Source organism: Streptopelia decaocto (genome assembly GCF_964273445.1).
Source record: "Streptopelia decaocto genome assembly, chromosome: 16".
Classification (NCBI taxonomy): domain Eukaryota; kingdom Metazoa; phylum Chordata; class Aves; order Columbiformes; family Columbidae; genus Streptopelia; species Streptopelia decaocto.
Genome location: NC_138671.1, coordinates 4,520,587 through 4,542,308, shown reverse-complemented (window position 1 = coordinate 4,542,308; position 21,722 = coordinate 4,520,587). Strand labels below are relative to the sequence as shown.

Here is a 21,722-nt window from a genome sequence, read left to right as displayed (position 1 = left end):
AAGTGAGATTTTTCCTCTCTGGATAAGAAATGTCTACTTTGCTAGTTCATTACTAACAGCTTTCCAAAACCTCCCCACCTCAGGAAAACCTTTTTTCAAGAATCCCGGCTCTTAAACGCAACTCTGTTCTGCTCCCCACAATACCAACTAAAACAAAGAGGCTGAATAGAGTAACATGAACTACCAGCTATTCTTTTACAATAATGTAAGAACTGTGTTGCTAGACAGCGCACCAAGTAGCACAGTTACAAATGGCAAAGTTCTTCAGCAGTTTCCTTATAGCCCAATAGAATAATGCTCCATAACCACTGCAGAAATGGCCTACAAAGTCAGGTCAGACAGAGCTTTCCTTCTCTCTTGCTTATTTGGAAAAGTTGTTCAGAAAGATGCATTCCATATTTTCACCCCAATGAAAGCTAAGCTCTGATCCATCTCCTCTCGCCAAGCTTTCCCAGCCAAAAGCCTAACCTCTGTGCCTAGGGACTGATACCTCCAGTGTTGATGCTATATAAATTACACACAGCTGCAAAATATAAAACTTCCTTCTCCCAAAGAAAACCCATTATAAATCAAAGAAGATATTTACTTGGAGGAACAAAATCTTCCTTTTCTGGTTCTTTGCCCTGGAAGAAAACAAAGATCACTCAAACATTTCTATTCCTGTAACACACATGCAGGTCTAGAAGCACAAAAGACACATTTTATACCCCTGCCCCAGGGAAAAATAATGCTGAAGTTACAAAGGTACTAAAAAGGCACCAAAATGTGGTAAAAGAGGCAAAAGACGAGACTCAAACCAATGAGAATCTCTGACAAATGGATACAAACTCACTTTGCGCAGACTCATCTGCCTTTTGTAGAAGTTGTTCCACTCCCGCTTCCGACTCTCTTCATTGGCTTCATCCCCATTCCCACTGCTTTCTTCATCGTAACTAGATAAGGCAGGAAAACAAGAGGAACAAACATTTCTGTAGCTGCAGCATTAACTGGGGGACGGGCTTTGGAAAGCCTAGATCATCACAGAATTTATTGTACAAAATATTTTTACACATCTTTACTGAACAAATCTTAGCTTTTAGTTTCGCTACCATTCCTCAACCTGGACAGTACTGAGTGTCCTCCAAAAATTAATGGGATTTGTTAATCCCATAAATTAGTAAGCAGTAGCACAAAGTAGTAACACATAACTAGTGCTCTGAGAATGGAGAGCTCCTTCCAAGGCAAAGCTACAAGTCATGGAGAGGTTCAATAAATCGAGTGTCACACATTGTGCTGTACAACAGCATTGGCCATGTCTTCTCAGGTCCTGAGATCAAACACAGGCTAAGGTCACACATTCACCAGTTTCCTCAGGTTCAGTGGGACTTGCCTGAAGAACAAAGCTGCCGGTGTGGAGCTGGTTAAGGTAAAGCAGAGGGCTGTGATCCTGGCAGAGCTCCACGGGCAGCGGAACGTGCACCCTGGCAGAGCTGCACAATCGCCGCCAGTCAGCCAGAGAACGAGGAGGAAGAGAAGCTGTCACCTCCGCGCTGCCAAGCGTTTTACAGAATGAATTATGTTTCCCACTGCACATCTTCCTTTTGCTGTCAGCCTGACAGGGAAACACTAAAATTTGGCAATCTGCAGAAGCAGCTGACACGGGCACTTCATGACATCCTCTGTGACGAGTGAGTCCCGTCAGTGGCCCCCCAGCCTGCTGGCCCACAAACAGCCGCACTAAGTCAGGAATGAACTCTGCATCATGTCATACTTCGCTGTCACACTGGTCTCAATTTAAACATTTTTGATCCTTGTGACTCTGAATGGGCTGAGCGTACTTTACTGCCTTCAAAAAATTTCAGGCCAGTTTCTTGAACCAATTACATTCTGGGGGGCAATTCTTAGGTCAGTCAAAACAGCTTTTGGCTCTCTGGGACACGAATGGGATCAAGGCTGCCAAAGCGTGTGGAAAATGAAATTCCAGCTCCTGCTGCCAGGAAGTTGCAGGAAAATACCACCACACAGAAACATGTGCTGAAAATAGGAGTGGCTGGGCCTGCAGCTGGGAGATGCTCTCTTCTCTCTGATAGCCCCTATGAGCTGAGTTTGAGCTACCAAGTACAGACCTGCTGAAACCTCTGCAACCTCTCCTCCCGCCTTCGTACAGCTCTGGGTCATAGTTGTCCCGGGAGGAACCTGTGGGCCCGATGCAGGTTTTGCTCCAGCTGTTGGTGCAGCGCTCCAGTGACTCCAGTTGCCTTTTCACCGCCCCAGGGTTCTTGCAGTAATCACAGCACTTGTTACAAGGTGGGGTGACATCTCCGAAGTACTTTGCTATGGCAGCATGGCGACATCTAGGAAACAAAAGGGAAAATGGTCTGGTCATTATTATTATTGACAAGAACCCCACCCTCCAAATAAAACAGAATTGAATATTTTTTTTTGCAGAGAACGTGTATTCCACCGGGAATCACAGCGATTAAGCCCTGGAGCAGAACTGGGGTTCTGTTCCTGGCACTTTGCCGCCACTTCCCCACATGTAAAACAAACAGTGGTGTCAACCTCTTCTGCTAAATGCGTTCAGATCTTTGAGATATGCAAAAGGCACGGTGGATGAAATATGCAGTTATTAATTCTGCATCGTTGCCCGAATATATTCCATGTCCAATTAGAGTGGCTCTAGGATAAATATGTAAAGAGGTCCTGTTGATCCCTACACCTCAGAGTTCAGAGCACGTCTCTATGTTTCACACCGGAGAGCTTCTAATTTTATTGTCTATGGTTTGAAGGTGAAGAAATCTACATTGGAAGAAACAGGAATGTCAATTAAGTCACAGAAATAGAGTCCAGACCGAGGTCACAAGGGAGCACTACTCAGATAATACAGCCTGGGTCTTGATCTGCTAATACAACCTTCCGACCAGCAGCCAAAGTCGGAGTAGAGTCCTAAACCCATGAAAAGCAGTGAGTTTGCCCACAGAGTATTGCACAACCAGCTCTACCAGCCTTTGCAAACCAGCCATGTGAAGATGATTAGATTCTTCCAGGAATCTTCAAAACATTTCTGGCAGACATCAGTGCTTTTGGATATGTAAAAATAAGAGTCTGCTGACAGATACATGCTCATTAGCAATACAGGCAGGAAGTAATTTCTCTTCTAGAACACTCCCTAACTTAAACCAGTGAAGACACTGATTTCGCTAGAGGAAGAAGAACCAGGCAGTTACTACTTTATTTTCTTTTTTAAGAAAGCAGACAGAATTTAGAGGAGCTTTTTAAAACTTGTGTTTCACAGCAGAGGTGGCCAGTTGTCTCTTAATCAAAATGCTGATACCAGATACACAGAAACACTTCATCAGGCATTTGGAACTCAAATCCTGCAGCCAAGCAGCAACAAGAGTTGTTTTAGAAGAGAATTATTTTACTGCAAGGAAGAACAAAGTGGAGATTTTTCTTCTCTACCAAGGAGTGCCCTGGTTGGTTTACCAACTTTATCTGCAAAAAGTGGGTCACAGAGGGGTAAACTGAGTGAGCACTTCATTTATTCTTATTTTAAACCCTTTGAGACATGTCTGGACTTGCCAGAGATCTAAGAAATGCAGTTTGCTTCTTAACTTGTGTGCGTGCTTGGATCTGGGGGGAACAGAACTGTATGTCTCTCCCACAGCATCACAAACAAACCCTGCAAGGGGCTGCAGGCTCCCTCATTCCCACGGCCCGGGAGGCTCATTTACCGAGCAGAAGAGCGCATGAAGCAGCAGGTTACAAACTACTGTCACCAGAGCCAAGGACCTGGCGCTGCTCAGGTGAGGAGGGTGCAAGAGGGTGAGGTTGCACCGCATGGTCCAGGGCACTGAAAACCCAGCGAGGGCTGCGACAAAGCTGGCTTTATATCCCCCTGCGGAGCCGCACTGACTCGCGCTCCTCTTGCGCTCAAAGAGCTCCTTTCACATGGTGGGGAAGGGTGGGGGGACCGCGATGGGGACAACACATTTGATCCCCTTGTCCTTCCTTTCCAAAAGAGCTGCTGGCGCTGCCTGTCCTGCCAATGCAACGTGACTACAGAAATGTCAGCGAGCTGCAAGTCAGCTTTTTGTTTCCCCAAAAGAAAACAGGCAGGCATTCTCATTAATCCACGTCTCTTTCTCTCGCACGCGCTGATCTGAATTAGAGTTAAGCGAGGCACACACTAATTAATGGTCAAGCCCTCTCCTCTCTCCTACAGCCTGCTCACCAGGGACATTCACACACACCTCTGTCCCTTAATATGAACACGAGAGGTGCCCCAAGGCAGGTTTGGTGAAAGCAGAGATCGGTGCTGAAGTCCCTGGGATTTAGAGAGGTTCTAGTTTCTAACCCATCCAGTTTGTAAAGCCAGGGCATTTTAACCCAGCCTCCTGTAACCTGCCGTCATCTTCCTGCAGGGTTACCCAAGTCAGCTCCACTTCAGCCGTTGGTGCTGATGAGTTGGGTCATAACGGAAATTCAGTTGCAGAACTAAGATTGCAGTCCTGTAATCAACGTCAAAAGGCCAAAACCAGAGTTTCCAATGGGGATGCTGGGGGTAACCACTGGATTAATGCTTAACTGAACACAAGAGGTCCTGAAACAGGGTTGGTTATGCATTAACATGTGGTGGGAAAACCTCCCAAGTCACACAAGCACCTGACTAATGCCCACGAGATGGAGAGCCAATTTACATAAATTAATGGTAGTCTGTATTATTATACATATCCTAAAACTATTTAACCTTTTAAATATGCAACCTTATTATTTGCCTCCCCCACCCTTCAACAGGGGTATGTATGAGCTGACCACTGGTCTTAAAATGTCTAAACAAAATCATTATTTCATTTGAGACATCCTACCCTGATTTGACGTCATGGGATAGGATGAAGAGTAAATAACAATCAAGTTTATTACCATGTTTTTGACTGTGGCAAAGTGCTACACTGGCCACACAGCTGCCTGCACCATGGTGCTCCTTGCTTTTGTACACCAGGTAGAACAGGAGCCCTATTTCTGCAATTAGTAGAAGCAAGTGGACAGTCGGAGAAGAAGCAAAGTCACATATTCCCAAAGCAGCTCTGCCTCTCTTAAAATACACCAGAAGAAGGCACTCCCTCATATGAACCAAACAAATTTACACAGCCCTATCAGAAGACCTCCCCCCCCAAAACACCCCACCAAATCTTGGAATAAAGCCAAGAAACAAAAGCATTAAAAGGACAGAAATCATATCAGGACAAATTATCTACGTAGATGGCAGTTGCTGAACAAAAGCCATTTAATGAGCTTTGTCAAATACAAGAGCAAATTATGAGGTTGATGAGGAATTATTATTTTACACCTGTCTGAAGGAATGTACCCGTGTCACATCAGGACAGACAGTGCCAGCTGTCCCCAGTGTACACGCAGCAAAACCCAGGGCATCAAGAGAGTAAATGACTCGGCCAATGGCACAGAGCAATTCACCCCCCAGCATCTGCCGTGCTGCACCGTCCTGGCCATTTCTTGCTCTGCCACTTCACAGAACACAAGAGAAAAGCTCCTTCCCCGGGGAGCTGGAAGGAAACTGGGCAGCATAAAGGCAAGTTAATTGCTTTAACACACACCCAAACTACTGCAAGGAGAGAATCCATTCAGGTCTCCCTCCAGAAAATGCTGTAATTAAAGGAAAAAAAAGCCGAGACCTCGCTAGGAGGAGATGCACAGAGGAAGCGAGCAACAAGTGCTGGCACCGGGCGCTCGGCGGGGTTCGCACCAGCGCTGGCTGCGTCTCGCCGCCCGCCCTCCCGCTCTGGCACACATGTAACACGAAACTTCATATCTCCAGGACAACCAATAACAAAAAAAAGGCAGAGACAACAGCTGGCTGTCAGCAGCAGAGCAGAGAGGAGCCGAGCGAGGAGCCAGAGGCGAGCCAGGATGAGGGGGGAGATGACGTGAAAGTTTAAGAAGACTGAAAGAAAAACAAGAAGAGAAGAGTTCGCGGCACGGCTGGGGTAAGGCTGAGCTATTGCTGGTGTTCGGTCAACCGTAGCACCTTAACATTCAGCTAGTTCGCAAGTAGCTGGAGCTTTTGTAGCTCTCTGTGTGCCGAGCTGCAGAACTGGCCGTTGAGCAGAGCTTGCTAGCCTGAATTTCTTTGCAAGGGACACTCGGGAACAAAGGTAGTGAGAGCAAAGCTTTAACAGGATGGCAGAAAGCTGTGCCGCTAACAAAAGCAGCGAGCCTGCAGACCTGCATTGCTTCCACGCTCGGAGCCCGGGTCAGCAGCTCCTTTGCTGATTAGAAAGGCTGGCTGCTCCTTTTTCTGTTGCTGCTACGGAATGTGACCTCAGCTGATAAGCAGGTCTCGCACAGGGCATTCCCCACAGGGATGACTTGATATATTAATACTTAGTGTGGACAAGAGAGCCGGTCTGCTCCGTACGAGCAGCGTATGTGCCATTAGTATTTCCCAGCGCAGGGAAGCGCGCGTGAAACCAAGTGGGTTCCAGCCACAGCGTTTCTCCAGAGCTCCTCCCAGCTGGAGCCAAGTTTTATCCCCCAAATCGTGAAGCAAACAGAGGGCTTAGAAAACAAACCCTGGTCGGGGAACTAGGATATTGTGCAAGTATAGCATCTGTGTTCAATAGAAATAAATGGAAAGATTTTACACAGCTTCTAACAAGAGCTTTAAAAAAAAAAATCAGTCAGTGTATCAGGCACAGATGCTGGTTTACTATTCAAAACATCATGAGAAACCACTGCTCTGAGAAAACACATACATAGTCTGTGGTTTACAGGAACAAGGCTGAGAGGTCTAAATGGAGTGAGAAGGGAAGGAAAAGGATCCCCCAAATATGTGTAATTACCCAATGTCAGCCTTGGTTTGACAGAGAGGTGTCGCACAACCTGTGCTCCCATCTCTGTTCGCTGCTGGGTATGGAAAGGGGCCTGGCAAGGAGACTGACCATATAACCCCCCATTTTCTGCCATCTGAAGCCGATTACTCTGTCTGGAAGCTCTTGCAGCTCCCAGCACTGAGCTGGGACCCTTTGCCTCTTCCAGGAGGCGCATGGGCCATCAGCTGTTTGCAAACAGGTAGGGAGAGGCAGAAAGCCAATTCTCACAGACGGCCTCCCGATCCTACACATGCCTGTAGGGAGGAATGTTAAGGATCAGGTATTTCCACTTCTTTCCATTCCCATTAATGGCGTATTGTACAAACACCCAATTGGAACTGCCTGTGCGAGATGTAGTAGTTAAGAGCCACATGCCTCCAGTCTAGCCCTGGGTTCAAAGGGGATGGAGGGAAGTTTCCACCCTGCTAATGAAGGGTCTCTGTAGCTTGTTTGTTGCAGTTCAGATGGTTTCTCAAATAAAGTACGGGAAAAACAAAGTTTAGGGGGAAAAAAAATAGAAAAGGAAGGAGGGAGGAGCGAGGGGAGAAGGGCAGGGGAGGGAGGCAGAGAAACATGCCAAGTTTTCCTCGCCAAAAGAAAATCTTAACGGGTTTGGCTGGGGGCTTGTCCAGCCGCAGCCGTGTTGTATATATGCGGGGGGGATAAGCAATATGAAACACATGTCTGGATGAAAGAAGCAGGACATGGCTTGTGTTACAGCTGTCACAGTGCATGGGCCTCTGAGCCCGACCGCGATGCAACAGTGGGTATGGGAGCGGGGGTACAAGATAAAGCACAATGGATCCTGCGTGTCACACAAGCCCCTGAGCCCCACAGCCTGCAGAGCCGTAAAAAACCGCAGCACCCACCTTCGCCTCCACCACCTCCCCTGCCAGCACAGCTGACACGGTTCAAAACGGATTCATCTGAGGAAGCAGCTGTTGGAGCCTTCAGTTTGGAGTTCCTGCACCCCAGTGGTGTCTTTACTAGGATTAGACCAGCATATTTCAAAAAACTCAAAAATGCATATAATTTCTGAGACCTGTAGGTCTGCGGCCAGTCAAGGACAGGACACAGAGGTGGCTGGAAGAAGATGGAGAAGGTGTTTCCGGCACTCTCAGGGGGGTCCAGCTGCTTTACCTCAAACACCAAATTACTGACAGATCCCAGCAGGTCTGTGAAGTAACTATTTACAAGGCTTTCACAGGCACACAGCTACCTCTCTGTCAGCTCCCTGGGAAATGCTTATTTTGCTAATATTAGAATAGACTTTCAAGTTAGATTCGAGCATCAGCAACCCTAAAAAAAGTTCTCTTGTGGAAGAGCTACAGGTTTATTTTTAAAATTGACCTTTTCCTTTCACTGGATGGCTCTGTGCTTTGGTTTTCCCACTTCTTAAAAATGGGACTAGTAGTGAGGAATTATCTCCTGGGGTTTTGTGGACTTGTTTGTGGGATGAACTGAAGAAAACCAGCGTGTTCTGTAGAGGTGTAGAGACTCGCAGCTCAGTGCCCCGGTGGGTACTTGGCTTCTCAAACCGCTATTGCAGGGAATTCAGCGTCTTTTTATATTAATCTAATATTAGGTTGTAGGGGAGGGAAGGAACATTTACGGTGCTGCCTCAAAACCAATCTCCAAATAGTGGGTGGTGGAGATGACAGGGTATTCCAGCCAAATGGCTAGCCGGTCAGGGCAGCTTTATAATCTGAAAGAATGTGTGGCCGCCTTTTCCAGACCAGCTGACAAAGTCAAAGCTGTTCTCCCATGGCATTGAGCTGCAGTTTACCAGTTTGGGTGTGTGCTGTTAAAAAGCTGAATTCTCTTGATACTGGAAACTATTTTCATCTGCTTGGGAATGAATTATAGGTCTGTCTGGCTCCGTTCACTCCTGTTTTAGGAAAAAAAGGGCTTGTCTGTGAACTATAGTTAAAATTCACGTGGCCAGTCAACTACAGTCATGGCAGCAAACATTGTATTAACAATAATGAGGGAAAGCCATGCGCTGATAATACGACCACATTTCTATAGCCCTTTTCATCTCTAAAGTACATTACAAACTTAGAACAATAAACAATTGTACAGAAATTATTACATGTTCTGCCAAAATGCATCTGAACTGTAACAACACCTAGAACTGGTTTGGGACAGGAAGCCTTATCCATATGAAATCAGAAGCACGTTTCAGGAACTAAGAACAAAGCTGGTAAGTTTAGGAACTGGCCAAGCCTTCATGTTCATAAGAAAGTGGCCAAAACCAGTAAGAGTTTATTTTAAAGTTTTAGACCAGAATGAAAAGCATTCCCTCCCTTTCAATTGCTCAGCACTCTACTTCCATGAGGCTGGGATTGCCTTCTAAGATTTCCTACCAAATAACTTACTGCAATCCATACAGGCTTCCCATCCTTATACTGGTCCAATTTCAACCAACTTATTTGACTTGTCTGAGCAAGCACAACACCAAGTATTTGCTTCTCCATAGCAAAAAGACAATGCTGTGATGAGAATGTTGCCCTGGCAACATGGTTGCTTTGGAACATCAGGGACATCCTACTTGGTAAGGTCAGTGGAGCACTGCTGGTCCGGCCAACGAGCACATTGGGGACATCCTGTTCATCTTCACCTTCCTCGCTGTGGTAGGACTAGAGGCCTTGGCAGCTCCAGGCCACCACCAACAGATTCGCCCCTCCAAATATTTGTCTTCATTTTTAGATTATTGTAGCAACAAACCCACACAAGTCAAGATTCTCAGCGGGACTATCATAAAACCTGTGGATTGGGGTCATGTCAATGATGGTGGCTGAGTAAGGAGCAACCAAGGGTGGAAGCCATGCTTTCATCTACTGTAATATTCAACGGGCTCAGAGACTGAAGTCTAACAAGCAGTAGGCAAGGCAAGGCCATCCCATTTTGTAACTGCAACAAAACCAGGGACTTACGGCCTTTGTATCTAAAGATGCCAGAGCATGTTAGAGACCTGGACACACAACAAATTAGCAACCAAACCTCTGATGGTGGTTACATGTTCTGCCACTTTGCAGCGATGAAGTCACCCAAAAGAGAGGGGTGGGATGAATTATCCAAAGTCACACAACCCATAAGCATCGCTGGCAGGCCAGGAAGCCTGCCTGCATTTACCAACTTCCAGTCCTGGGGCTAAACCACAAACTCAAATTCATGTTGTTTGCACTGAAATAGGCTGCTCAGATGCCACCAGGGTTATGACTAAACAAGTGCCTCATTCCTCAGCAGTAAATTCAAGCTTACGCACTCCCCATAGTTTAACTTGTGATGCAGCAGCAGAGACACGCGCATAGGATACAGCTTTCCAGTCCAAAGACAGATCGAAAAAAACCCGAATCCATTTACACGAACTCCAAAATACTGACAGCAACTTGACCAGCTTCAGAAGGACAGAGGGATGTGGGACCCCAACTTACATGGTCATCACAAAGCTCTTTCTCTTGCTTGAAGCCACCACACACAGCCAGCTCACAGTACAGAGAAACCCTGGCCAAGGCTTTTTTCTTGAATGTCTAGATTGAGGCCGTTTAATGGCTTTATTCTCAACAGGGCTGAGCAGCCAATTTCTTTGAGTGCTTCAGTATGGCATAAGTCCATTAAAACAGTTCAGAAAGATAACCTCAGTGCTATTATGGCAATTTCGCAGCTTTATTCAGTGGGCAGAGTGAGATGAATCTGCATTAAGAACAAGTATTAGCACTTTCTGGGAATCTAATTCTACAGAAGCCCTAAACATAGAACACGCTTCTTTGGTTTTAGAGGATCATCTAATCCTTGCAGCAGGGCAGCACTCCTGCACGTCAGGCATCCCCCGCCGTTATTTCTGTGCTCTCTCTTTTCAACCCTGGCTCACAACTCATGGCACACGGCAGATTTGGCCTTTTTTCCTCGAAAACAAATAAACCCAAATGAAAAAGATTTGCTTTATTCCCTCCCCTGCCAGGGCAGAAAGATTTGAAGATCTAGACTCACTGGCAACACTGGATAGAGGAGTTGTTTTTTGAAGAACAGCCAGAAGACGAAACAGCTGAAACCATGAATTTCAGGCTCCCACCCCACCCCACCCCAGCAAGAACTTCCAAACTGCCTGTCACAAGCCATTAGACATTGTGTTCACTTTCTTTTCTACGTGAGTTTCTCATCTTGCCTCTCTTTGCACTATTTTCACTTCAATGATCTCTAGCTACAACAGTGGAGCAAAACTCTGTGACATCAGGCTGACAATGCGGCGTGAAGGCTCCACGGCACTGTGGTCATGCAGCATTTCTTCTTTAGCGAGTTCATCAGCTTTGCTGCCCTAACAGCCACGTCTCTGCTGCTCTGGAGCGTTCCCATCCGCAGCGGAGGTGGTTTTTAGGAAGGACAATGCGCAAGGAGAAATTCCCAGTTGAGAAAAACATTAACGGATGATTAAGTTTGCTCCAAACCCCACAGAATCTGTGAGGTACCAACCTGGGTGGCTGTTTGGCTGTAAAAGAGCACTCCAGTCTTAGAAAGCAAACTGTCAGTTAAGACCTACAACCTGCACTTTCAAATCTCTCAAGATTTGCCTGTTTTAAAAGAATCATTATAGTTAACTCCTTCAAATACCCTGCACAACCTGGCAGATGCATAAGACTTGTTTAAGTCACACAGCACTGGCCTTACCCTTACGCCAACCTCTAGGCTGGGTAAGATCTTGGTCCTGCTGAAATCAGTTGGGAAAAGATCCCAATCAAAACTAGTTCTGACTAAAGACTTCACAAGTAGAGTGGAAGACACAAAAGTACACGAATATAACTAGCTTCCTTAAGGAGTTTTACTTTCTTTTTGTAAGAAGTGATTTATTTCTCACCCTTTTGCTATACTCCACAGCAGAAATCCCAAAGCAGCAAGAGCCCTTGGAACCAGCGTGCACTCAATAGTGCAGTCAAGCAGAAAAACATTTGCCTCCTCACAGGTACGTTGGAGACTGCACCACCAACATCAAACTTTGACCCCGAAGAAGTTCAAACCAAGGTAAACAAGCAACATTCCTTACAAGTTTTAGACTAAAAACTCCTTCACTTAGTTCCAGATCAGGTACCATGGGGCAGAGGAATGTCCATTACTGAGACGACAAGCTCTTAGCATTTTAGGCTAGACACTTCACTAATCTATGTGGAGTTTTACAATTCTCATCAGTTCATTTTATGCTGTATTCCAAACTTCACAAGCCTGGCTCTTACACTTGCTGCTTCTGGTGTGGCCCAAAGCATGGTATAAAAAATTTACAGCAGATTCCTTACTAGGAGAACTTCTGGGCAGGCAGAAACACCCCCAAAGGGACAAACATTTTCAGAATGTCAGGGCCAAAAATACTTTTTTTTTTTTTAAAAAAAAAAAAGGTTTTTCTTCTTGAGCCAAGAGCAGAAAACACAAAACACAAATCACTTCACCTCTGCCTGCGCCGCCATCTCTTGGAATGGAAACAAAACTGGAAACTTGCTGACGCAGAATCCCGCAGCACCGTGCAAAGGATAAAGCAGCAATTCTGGAGCAACTCATGGGGTACAGCAAAGAACTATTTAACCCTACTCTCAAAAGTGACCTTTTCAAGTCAAAAGGCCACAGCTATTCCTCCCTGCTAAGCTGCACAAGATTTTTCTGTACATGTAGATTTTCCATCCACTCCCATTCCTATGAAACCAGCTGGTTCCGATTTTTATTCCGTAGCTTGGATTTAAAAGAACAAAGAAAACCCTTTTTGAGCTGCATAAACATACAAAATGTAATTTAACTTGGCACTGTAGCGTTTAAGCCCAGCATGCAAAGAAACAGCCAAGGTCTCTCTGTCCTCAGTGTGTTTGGAAAAACTGAACTCCAAGCATCCATTTGTTTGGGTAACCAAACCAGATGTGCAGTAATGGACTTGCTGGCTTATTCTGGAAGTACTTGGTCACTTGGCTTTGTGTTATCACCAAGACCTGGATGTTCAATTGCAATGTTCAAGTTCCGTAATACAGTGTTGACTGTTACAAGCTAGTACATTCTGATATAATAATGACATAACAGTTATAATCCATCCAAGTGTTGACCTGTCCAAACACTTGTTTCAAGCAAAACTATGGATATTTCTCAACAATATCCTATTCTGGTTACTGACTGAAGCAAAATTTCAACTTCCATAGCTCTTATGCAACTTTGTTGCAATGCCTTCCAAAATTCTGCTCACAGGGGAAAAGAACAGCAAGTATTGGTGGCAAAACTGAGGCACCTAACTTTGACTAGGCTCATATTTTCAGTAACAATAGTTCTGGTGATTCTTTCTGAGAAGAAAGAAGGTGTAAGATTAGGGAGGGATTAGCTCCCCAAGAGCTCCAGGGGATTTTGCTTTGCTCCTCACCAGCAGTGATGTCTGGACATCCACTATTCAATTCATATATTGCTCTGTTAGAACAGACTGTTCTACTACATTTAGCGTACCATATAAAGCTTGCAGTCATCTGTAAGAACTTGAAAAGCATCCAGCTGTCCCAGGTGAACACAGACTTTAGCTCTTAATATCACCATTCAGTAATACTGGTTGATAAAACATTATTAATGGTACTGTAGTATTGTAGTGAGGTGTTGATGTAAGTGCCTCAGTGTTTGAAGGGATTTTCTGTAGCTGAAAGTGATGGAAGTTTTCAAAGGGGTCTGTAAAAACAACTGAAAACTATGTTCCAATGGAGCTCAGCATTTGGAATTCAAGTTGGGTTGGAATTGCATTTTTCTGGAAAGATAAGTTAGCACAACTGTATTACTTTCATTGGGTGGAAGCCAAGAGCAGGCACTGTCCAGTTCTAACTCTGTGCCTGCTGAAATAAGCCTCCTTTTAGAAGAAACACTGTTTTGCCTTTGCTCCACAGTGCAGCTGACAAAAACGCCCTCAAAGCCAGATTTTGAAATTAAAACAGTGCCAAAACACGTAGACAATTAATAGTCCTCCACCTTAGCTACTGGGAACAAGGACTGAGACCAGATAAACTTGTTTTCCTTGTGATCACCAGCTCTATAAGAAGGCTGGCAGCTTCCTAGCATTAGTCAGTGAAAAGGTTTATTCTGTTTGGTTCTCCTACAGCATAAAGCCTGGAGAGGCTGAACCAGAATGTCTTCTGAAGGCTTTCTGAAGGAAATGCATGCCATCGGTGAGAGGTTTCTCCTTAAGCTCCAGAGACTGCCCAAGGCTGAGCCGGTGGAGATTGTGTCCTTTTGTGTGGTTCTTCTGTTTATCGGTGAGTTTATCGGTAGAGGCAAAGGGGTGTCAGAATGTCTCTTCTAGGGGGGCAGCTTGCTCCACAATTTTTGTTGGTGGGTTGCTGCTGTTGGCAGTTGTTTTCCAGGCTTTGCTTTGAGGCCTTGTTTAATTTTGAGGTAATTTTTTAATACTCGGTGTGCATCTCTACATACATAAAGAGCACGATAGGCAACAGTACAGCTTTTCTCAAAGCTCCCATATTTAAGCATTAGTTTAAACACCAATATTTTAACTGTCCATGAGCTGCTGAGTTTTGATGCATAGGAGATAATTTATGACAAACGGCATTAGGGCATCTCACTGCCACAGAAGACCTTTAAGTCTGAGACTGAGTGTCATTCGGGTGCTTAGTTCAGTGGAAGCCAGCATGCTTCAGATGAGCCTATTTAGGCAAGATCCCTCCTGCCGCTCTGTGTGGGGATGGCATGGAAGGAATAACAAAGAGCTGCTTGATCAAGGGGGATGAAGTTTGTTTAGACAATGGGAAAACAAGCAGGAAGGAAGGCAGGTCCGCCCCCTCCAAGAGGTGCACTTTGCTCCCAGCCAAAAGGAAGGGTGTGGATCCAGCGTGGACACTCCTCCCTGGGCTGGAATTCAGAAAGACACACCTGCTGCTTTATTTTTTTCATAGCTACAGCTGGTTCCCTACAGGTCCGGTAACCTGGCAGCTCCAGACATTTAAGGAACACATGCACACACACCTGCACGTTCACGCACTCTTATGTGTTTTGCAGGATTAAACATGCCACCCTTTTCTACTCCAGAGAAACATATCTCTTCCAACACCAACCATTAAGCCTAGTGTAGAATAACAGTAAGTTAGTCCACTGCTTTGTGAAACAAACCCCTGTATTTGAAGTACCTATTTTTTTCAAGCTAAATACAGGAGAAAGAGTAAAGCCAACCTAGCCATGAATATCCATCCTCATTGAAGGGTACACTGCACACACTCTTCAGAGATGCAACTGCCAGTTTGACTAATCAAATTATCTCGAGTTGCTTTTGACACAAGTGTGGGGAGAGTGGGATCTCCATCCTCTCCAGGCACACAGCTCAGTTACTGCGTGACATCTCCAAACCAACAGGCCATTAGGCAGGTAAAGATACACCCCTACCTGGTTTGGTACATAGCTCTTAAGGTCATGAAATATCCAGTAATGATTGTCCAGAGTAAATGGATAAATAATATAAAGGAGCAGGAACTTAGGAGGAGGGAGGTGGGGATATATGAAAAAAACAACCCAGCAAGAAACCAGGCTTTGTCCACTCTTCTGCTCACCAAATGACTTGGAGGAGACATAGGGTTACTCTCCAGTCATTACTCCTATGTCATGAAGCAATAGTCTTTGCTTCTCTTTCCAGTTACTGTTCTGGTGCTCATGATCATTGCCTGCAGTTGCTGCTGCTACAGCTGCTGTGGCTGCGATGGACGTCCCGACCAGAGACGGAGGAAGATCCAAGTCCGCCCAGCTGCCCATTCATGAAGTGCAACAAGAGCTGACACAACCTACCATCAAGGACATACATGGACATTATGATTCAGTCCTATGAGGATGACTTTCTGCACTAGCTCCCTGAAAATGGCAACAACAATATTAATTAACATGACTCAGAGGACCAGAAATCCCAGGATGGAATTCCTTCTTTCTGCGACAGCCACTGCTGAGCTCCGTGGTGTGATCAGAAAGGTAACGCTACTTCACCATCACTGTCTTCCCTCTTCTGGGAGGTGGGTGGGGATGTGTGGACACACACTGCTAAAAAACAGACACACTTTCCCAATGGCAGCCCTGCAGCTGGGCCAGCCAAGGATTCCCTTTGTGAGCAGGAAAACCTGCTCGCTTAAAAGCCACCTGCAAGGGACACATTCATCTGCTGAAGACAACAAATCGTGGACCTTCTGATCCAGACATGCCAGCTGAGGCTCCGAGTCGAGCTGGTAACAAATCCTCCCTGCTATATTTCATCAGTACTACCATGATGTGAAATTCCCAAAGAGAAAAATCAGACTGTGTGCAATACCCTTGGTAAACAGAATGATGAAGGCAAAAGGGAAAGACTCACCAACATCATGGTTTCATTTGATCATTCTCCTGGTAAACATGCTCGCTCCCTCCCCCCCGACATGGCATTCAGTTCTGCCCTTCTGCATACTGCAGGTGAATTTTCCTTACAGAACACAGGAGTTACAGGAGATTAAACAAACCCCAACCCTTACTGGCGGGACCCGTGTGCCTGACTCCCTGCACTGTGTGCAGTTTATTTTAGTGGACATAAACATTGTGCCTAAGGTATGTTCGTCAGCATACACAGCAGCATTGCAGAGGACTGACGTGCGGTGCGGGAACCCTCACTGCAGGGTGTGCAGCTGGCAGCGGACATTGTGACAAAGCGGAGACAAGAACACGCTGTCCGGCTGAAGTTAACAAGTGCAAATAAACCCCCTTTTCATGCTGCAGCCACTGTGTACGTTTGGTTTACACTTCAGTGAACTTCAGGAAGGGATTTATGTAAGTGCGAGGCTGTGGCGCAGGCCGCGACTTTCATAACTGGGACAGCCAGAGAGACCATCATCCTGCACCTACCACTGTACCGGGCTCTGAGCCCCTAATGTGAAAACAACCACCTTTATGAGAAGGTATAAAAAGTTACATGTGTATAGGTAAGTCATATTCTACCCTTGTGTTCCAGCTGCTACATGTAGAGGTGTCAAAGGGATTACACATATATATACCAGAGTCAACATCTACCTACACAGAGAAGTATAATCAAGTTTAGAACAATGGGCTTTTAAATATTTTTCATGCTTCAGAAGGGACAACAAAAACGAAAACTTTCTAAAGAAGCTTCCTCCAGTACCTGCACCCAAATTAGTAAAAAGCACATTACATCAGTAGCTTCTTATTTATTTAATGCACTTTAATTTTTGCAACTAAACTAGATTTAGGTGTTTTGCATTTTTGTACAGCGGCACATTAGAATAAATCTGCAGCCAGCGACAGAGAGAATAGTCTAAAAATTAATTTTAAAAGTATTCCCCAAGCAGCTAGTGTTACTTTTAAATTAATAAAAATTAAAACATTTCCAGCAGAAGATGGAGATGTTCCTTAGAAAGTCAATATTTGAGCCCCAACTTGCCAAGTGCCAACAGAAGACTGCACTAGTATGAGTACACACACAGTTACACCAAGACTAACAAAGCCCTGGCATTTATGATGCTGTCCCAAAGCTTTTTCTCCCAACCAATACATTAGGGTAGGATAAGCTCAAGTGTGGCATCAGTTTAGCCTAATCAACATTCAGAGACATGTCACACTAACCTCTCTGTCCCTTACGTCTTTGCTCACATCACTTACAAACAAGTGACAATCAAGGTGACAAAGGAAGTCTCAGAACCTCTTTTGCAGGGGACAGACTCAACAGATGTTTCTGTATCTCAGTTAAATCACAAGAACAGAGCTTATTTTCTCTCCTCGCCTGTGCTAGACAGCGCCAGCCACAGGAGTTAACAGAATCCCATTGAGACGTGTTGCAGCAGCACGGAACCAGCCTGTGCTAACGGTCGGGAGGGAGCTCGGCGGGCTGGAAACAGCCCAAGGACTGACAGCTTGCTGTCACTAGGAACAAGCTGCCAGGCCTTAGAAGGCAGGAAAAGCTACAAATACATGTTTCCCAGTGGTGGTACAAGTTAAACCACTGACAGATACCAGGGAAGGGGACAAGAGAAATGGCTCCTGTCTTATCTCTGCCACTGTTTAGTTCCTGAATTAGAAACAGAGAATAAACACAGCCTTGTTAAAAAAAGAGAGGGAGAGAAAATTAAGCAATTCTCTAAAGAATTCGGGTGGCTTTTCAAGAGCAGAGGAGCAGCCACCACATAGAGAAGGGGCCCTGGACTGATTTCTACACACTTGCCTGGACCTTACAGGCCTAATGTTCTGCTTTGTACTATTTTGTACCATTGTACTCAGCTGGGCTATTCCTGTACTCGGTATTTTGATGTGCCAGTTGCTTGCCTGGGCGGGGTGGGGGTCTTGCATGTGACAGATCAGGTTGGGCTGAAAGTTGCCCAGCAAACCCCCAGCTTCTTCCAGGTCCTCAGTCTCTATTGAGTAGGAACATGCCACTCTCTGCTCACCACGCACACAAGGTTTTGTGTTTTTGGCTTCAATCATTACTCACATAAAGGGACCTGGGACACCCTAAGCACTAGTGAGGATGGATCCTCTCTGTTTCAAAAGCAGAGGCAGATTCAGAGGAGCACAGACAAAAGCAAGACTGCTTCAAACACAGCTACTTCTGTACGTGTTGTGAAAGCCTGAGTGAGCCTAGAAGGAACTGCAAGGGAAGGCACTTCAGTCCTGATGATACATGTGTTGAAATAGTTTCTTTCTCTAAGGAACCTAAAAGAGACAGTAAGGCCACCCTCTCCAGCAGAAGTGGTTGAAGTTTTACTGACGACTTACTGGAATAGCTTCTGTTCTGTAACATTATCCACCTGGTTTCAAAGTGATTTGTTTGGCTTCTGGAAAACAAGCTTCCTTTTACGTGTGCAGCGTCGCACACCCCACTCTCCTCCTTCTCCCCTCCCACCTCTCTCCAGCACCATCCCTCTGATCTTCTTCAGTTATGAAAGCAAGAGGGAGTCAGTTTTATTGCAGTTAATAGCAGTGCAAGGCCCTGTAACAAGTTCATCCACCTGAGCTGTCAAGATGAAGTTTGGACTGGAGGGCAGTCTTGTTCACAGGCTCATTTTAGACAGAGCAGCCTCCTACTGGAGCTCACAGTACAGATCCAGGAAACAAAGCCCTCTCCTCTCCACCGCAACCTGCAGCCTTCCCCAGTCAGGACACAGTGAGCCTTTACAAGCACTGGAACAGGTGCACAAAGGATAAAGCCATAGAGAGGAAGAAATGCCTGAACAATGGCTGAAGTAGGTGTTTTGAACCAGGCTCAAGGCCTTTGATTAGATTAACCACACCTTTGCCAGAAAGTCAGCTGTTAATCATTTACTGCAGCACGAACAGGTGACTTCCATGGTACAAGTCTCCGGGTGCAGTCAGGGGGTCCCTCAGCACAGGCCGAGATCTCTTGGAGGAGGTGCAGAGGAGGCACCAGAAGAAACACCTACTACACAACAGCTTCAGGTATTTATAAAATCACAAACAGCTCTCCTATTTTGGGAGATTAACTGCGGTTAGTGAAAGAGACAGGAACTTTCCTAGGGTTTCTGCCTTTGGCTCTACAGAACTAATATCTAGGCTGCCTCCTTTTATCCAGAACATCCTTCATGTGCTGTGTCCCTTTTGGTTAGAGACTGGGCAGGGGGATCTGCCATCAGTCCAGAAAACAAAGCAGGAACTGAATATATTTGGCTTCTGAGAAAGAAGCAAAACCTTCATAAAACTTAAGTATGAGCTTGTGTTCCTGGTCAAATGTGAACTGCTGAGGATGAAACGTGCTTTACATGGTTAATCCTCTTCCTTACAGTATTAAGGATACAGATGTAAGGGGCAGCAAGTCAAACAAATTTTCAAAAATAATTAATATGTCTTCCTGTATTATGTCTGCACAGTCATATTTGTGAGAAAGTGTGAGAAATAATCCACCCTTTCCCTTGAGAAGCAAAGAAGCTTTAGTAAAACCACAAGATGCTTGCAAAGAGATTCTGGATGTTCTTCAGAAAGCTGATAGCCATGTCATTATGCAAAGTATCAGTGAAAGAGCAAGTGTGTAGAATCCATCACAGTTTAAATCATTGCTGGACCTAAGTACGTCATAGGAGGGAAACTTAAGCTTCTATTGCAAAGTAAAGAAAGTTACTAAAGCAAGCTCTGTTAACAGGAGACCTTTTCTACACAACTAGTCTATTCTAAGCCCTACAGGCACAACAAGTTATACATGAAGATCTTTGCTTATTGTGGGTGGGGCTTTTTGTTTGTTTTTAAATAAGCATTCATTTAATCTCCAGTGTGTTCTCAGAGTTTAAGTGCCCAACTTCCTTTCAGACACCTTTCCAATGGTATCAAGCAAGTTCTCCCCCCGAATACTTGTCTGTCTTGTGTAGGTTGTACAGTTGACAGAGATGAGGGGTTCATACTCAACATGCTGGGAGAGATACTATATTATTTAAAATAAATCTCAACTGACAAAATCCTGTAAAGCCAGCAGCTTTCCTCTTCTCTGTGGATCTGATTATGAAACTGTCCTCAGTTATCTTACTTCTGGTTTACGCTTCCATTTTGGTGAAGAGCGACTCTGTTTTGGAGGAGGGATGCCTGCAGGTACAGGCAGCATGTGTGCCTGTACTGGTGTCAGGACTGTGGTTCAGAGCACTGAGAGGACACAACAACATCTGATATTGCTCTGTTTACCTCCAGCAGGGTGAAGGACAGCATGTCACAAGTACAGGAGGCATCTTCAGTTCTGGAAGACCTAAAGAATCGGATTATGACAAGTGACTGGGCTCTTGGAGGGCTAGTGGTGATTTGCATCTTCTGCTTTGTTTTTATCATTCTCCTCTTAGTTGCTGGCACCTTTGGGTGCTGCTCATCTCCAAGGCGCAGACGGAGTCGCACATAAACAGCCAAGCTGAGATGTAGTACTTGGAGCCCTGCAGCTAAGCAAGAATCAGCCCAGCTACAACTCCATTGCATTGTTCATAGAAAGCTTTCCCATCTTTTCTCCCTGGGGATTATTTCTCCTCGTGCACCTTTCCTGCATCAAGAGCAACACACCAATGCCAGCAAGTTGTTCTGCAAGTCCACAGCAAACTCGGTACATAAGGCTGTCTGTATTCTGGAGCTGCGTGACTAGCTAAACACCAAAGTCAACTCATCTCTGCCTGATTTTCATCTTCCAAGAAAAAACACTGGTTAGAGGTGGCAAATGATCAGTCACCACCTAAAACTGATAAAGATGCTTCTGCTGCTGCAGTTACATGTTTTTGTTTTTTTTTTTCCATCTTGCAAGTGGGCAACAGGAAACTCTGACCAGTAAAAGCTTTGTCTAAACCCACTCTCTAAAAGCAGCTTACACCATTGTTCTCCTGTCATACTCAGACAATAGCCTAAATATACCATGCAAAAACTTGCTTGCCATTATGCAGGTCTCTCTTCATTTGTTCTTATTTAGAACCTTGCAAGGTCAGAGTTTCAGGTTTGCTTTCACTGTTTGGATAGCAAATAGAACTGTATTAATTCAAAATGTAAAAAAGAAACGCAATGTGGCATTCCTTTAAATAGCATCTTAGTCCCCTGGCAGGGAAGCCAGTCAGTGGTGCTGCAAGATGTGACTCTGGAATGCATATGGCATGTTATACAGTAGGAAGAATGTACTGAGATGAGGGAGGGAATTAAAGACATGGGAGACATGATTTTTAATTAGGTCAGTGATATTCCCTCACAGAAATCTCTCTTTTATGTACTCAGTAAAATCCTACTTCCGTTACTATTAATCTGAGCAAAGGAGAATGTTTTCTCTGTCCTGGCTCAGTTACTGCCTGAGTGCTGCAGTGCAGCTCTACAGCAGGTCCTCACTTCAGAGCACAGTCAGGCTTTTCACAGCGGGCACCA

At 45.2% G+C, this 21,722-nt stretch overlaps 2 protein-coding genes across 10 annotated transcripts in view; one reads left to right on the top strand and one right to left on the bottom strand.

Annotated features, from left to right (window-relative positions):
- The window catches only part of RECQL5 (RecQ like helicase 5), a 35,869-nt gene that overhangs the window by 6,145 nt on the left and 8,002 nt on the right, over positions 1–21,722 (bottom strand). For both annotated transcript variants that reach the window (XM_082067269.1, XM_082067270.1), the window contains 3 exons: positions 2,106–2,333; positions 833–932; positions 587–623 (listed from right to left, as the gene is read on the bottom strand). In XM_082067269.1, coding sequence (XP_081923395.1) covers positions 587–623; positions 833–932; positions 2,106–2,333 — 365 coding nt within the window. The remainder of the gene's footprint in view (positions 1–586; positions 624–832; positions 933–2,105; positions 2,334–21,722) is intronic.
- SMIM5 (small integral membrane protein 5) lies at positions 5,515–21,251 on the top strand. Of its 8 annotated transcripts, none has more exons than XM_082067275.1 (6): positions 5,518–5,984; positions 10,834–11,019; positions 11,748–11,888; positions 13,972–14,125; positions 15,511–16,810; positions 20,529–21,251. In XM_082067275.1, exons 4-5 carry the CDS (start codon positions 13,999–14,001, stop codon positions 15,630–15,632), a joined length of 249 nt encoding a protein of 82 aa, XP_081923401.1. In that variant the 5' UTR covers positions 5,518–5,984; positions 10,834–11,019; positions 11,748–11,888; positions 13,972–13,998; the 3' UTR covers positions 15,633–16,810; positions 20,529–21,251. The 8 variants fall into 8 exon arrangements, 7 of the variants coding, with proteins under 7 accessions (XP_081923403.1, XP_081923401.1, XP_081923400.1 ...); XM_082067274.1 differs by having other exon boundaries at positions 11,745–11,888; XM_082067276.1 differs by lacking the exon at positions 10,834–11,019.

What these genes read in the sequence shown, in the direction of transcription:
- SMIM5 (XM_082067277.1), top strand. Translation starts at nt 13,999, where the DNA reads ATGTCTTCTGAAGGCTTTCTGAAGGAAATGCATGCCATCGGTGAGAGG. An exon ending in TGTGGTTCTTCTGTTTATCG is followed by an intron (nt 14,126 to 15,510) that starts GTGAGTTTATCG and finishes TTCTCTTTCCAG; the next exon opens with TTACTGTTCTGGTGCTCATG.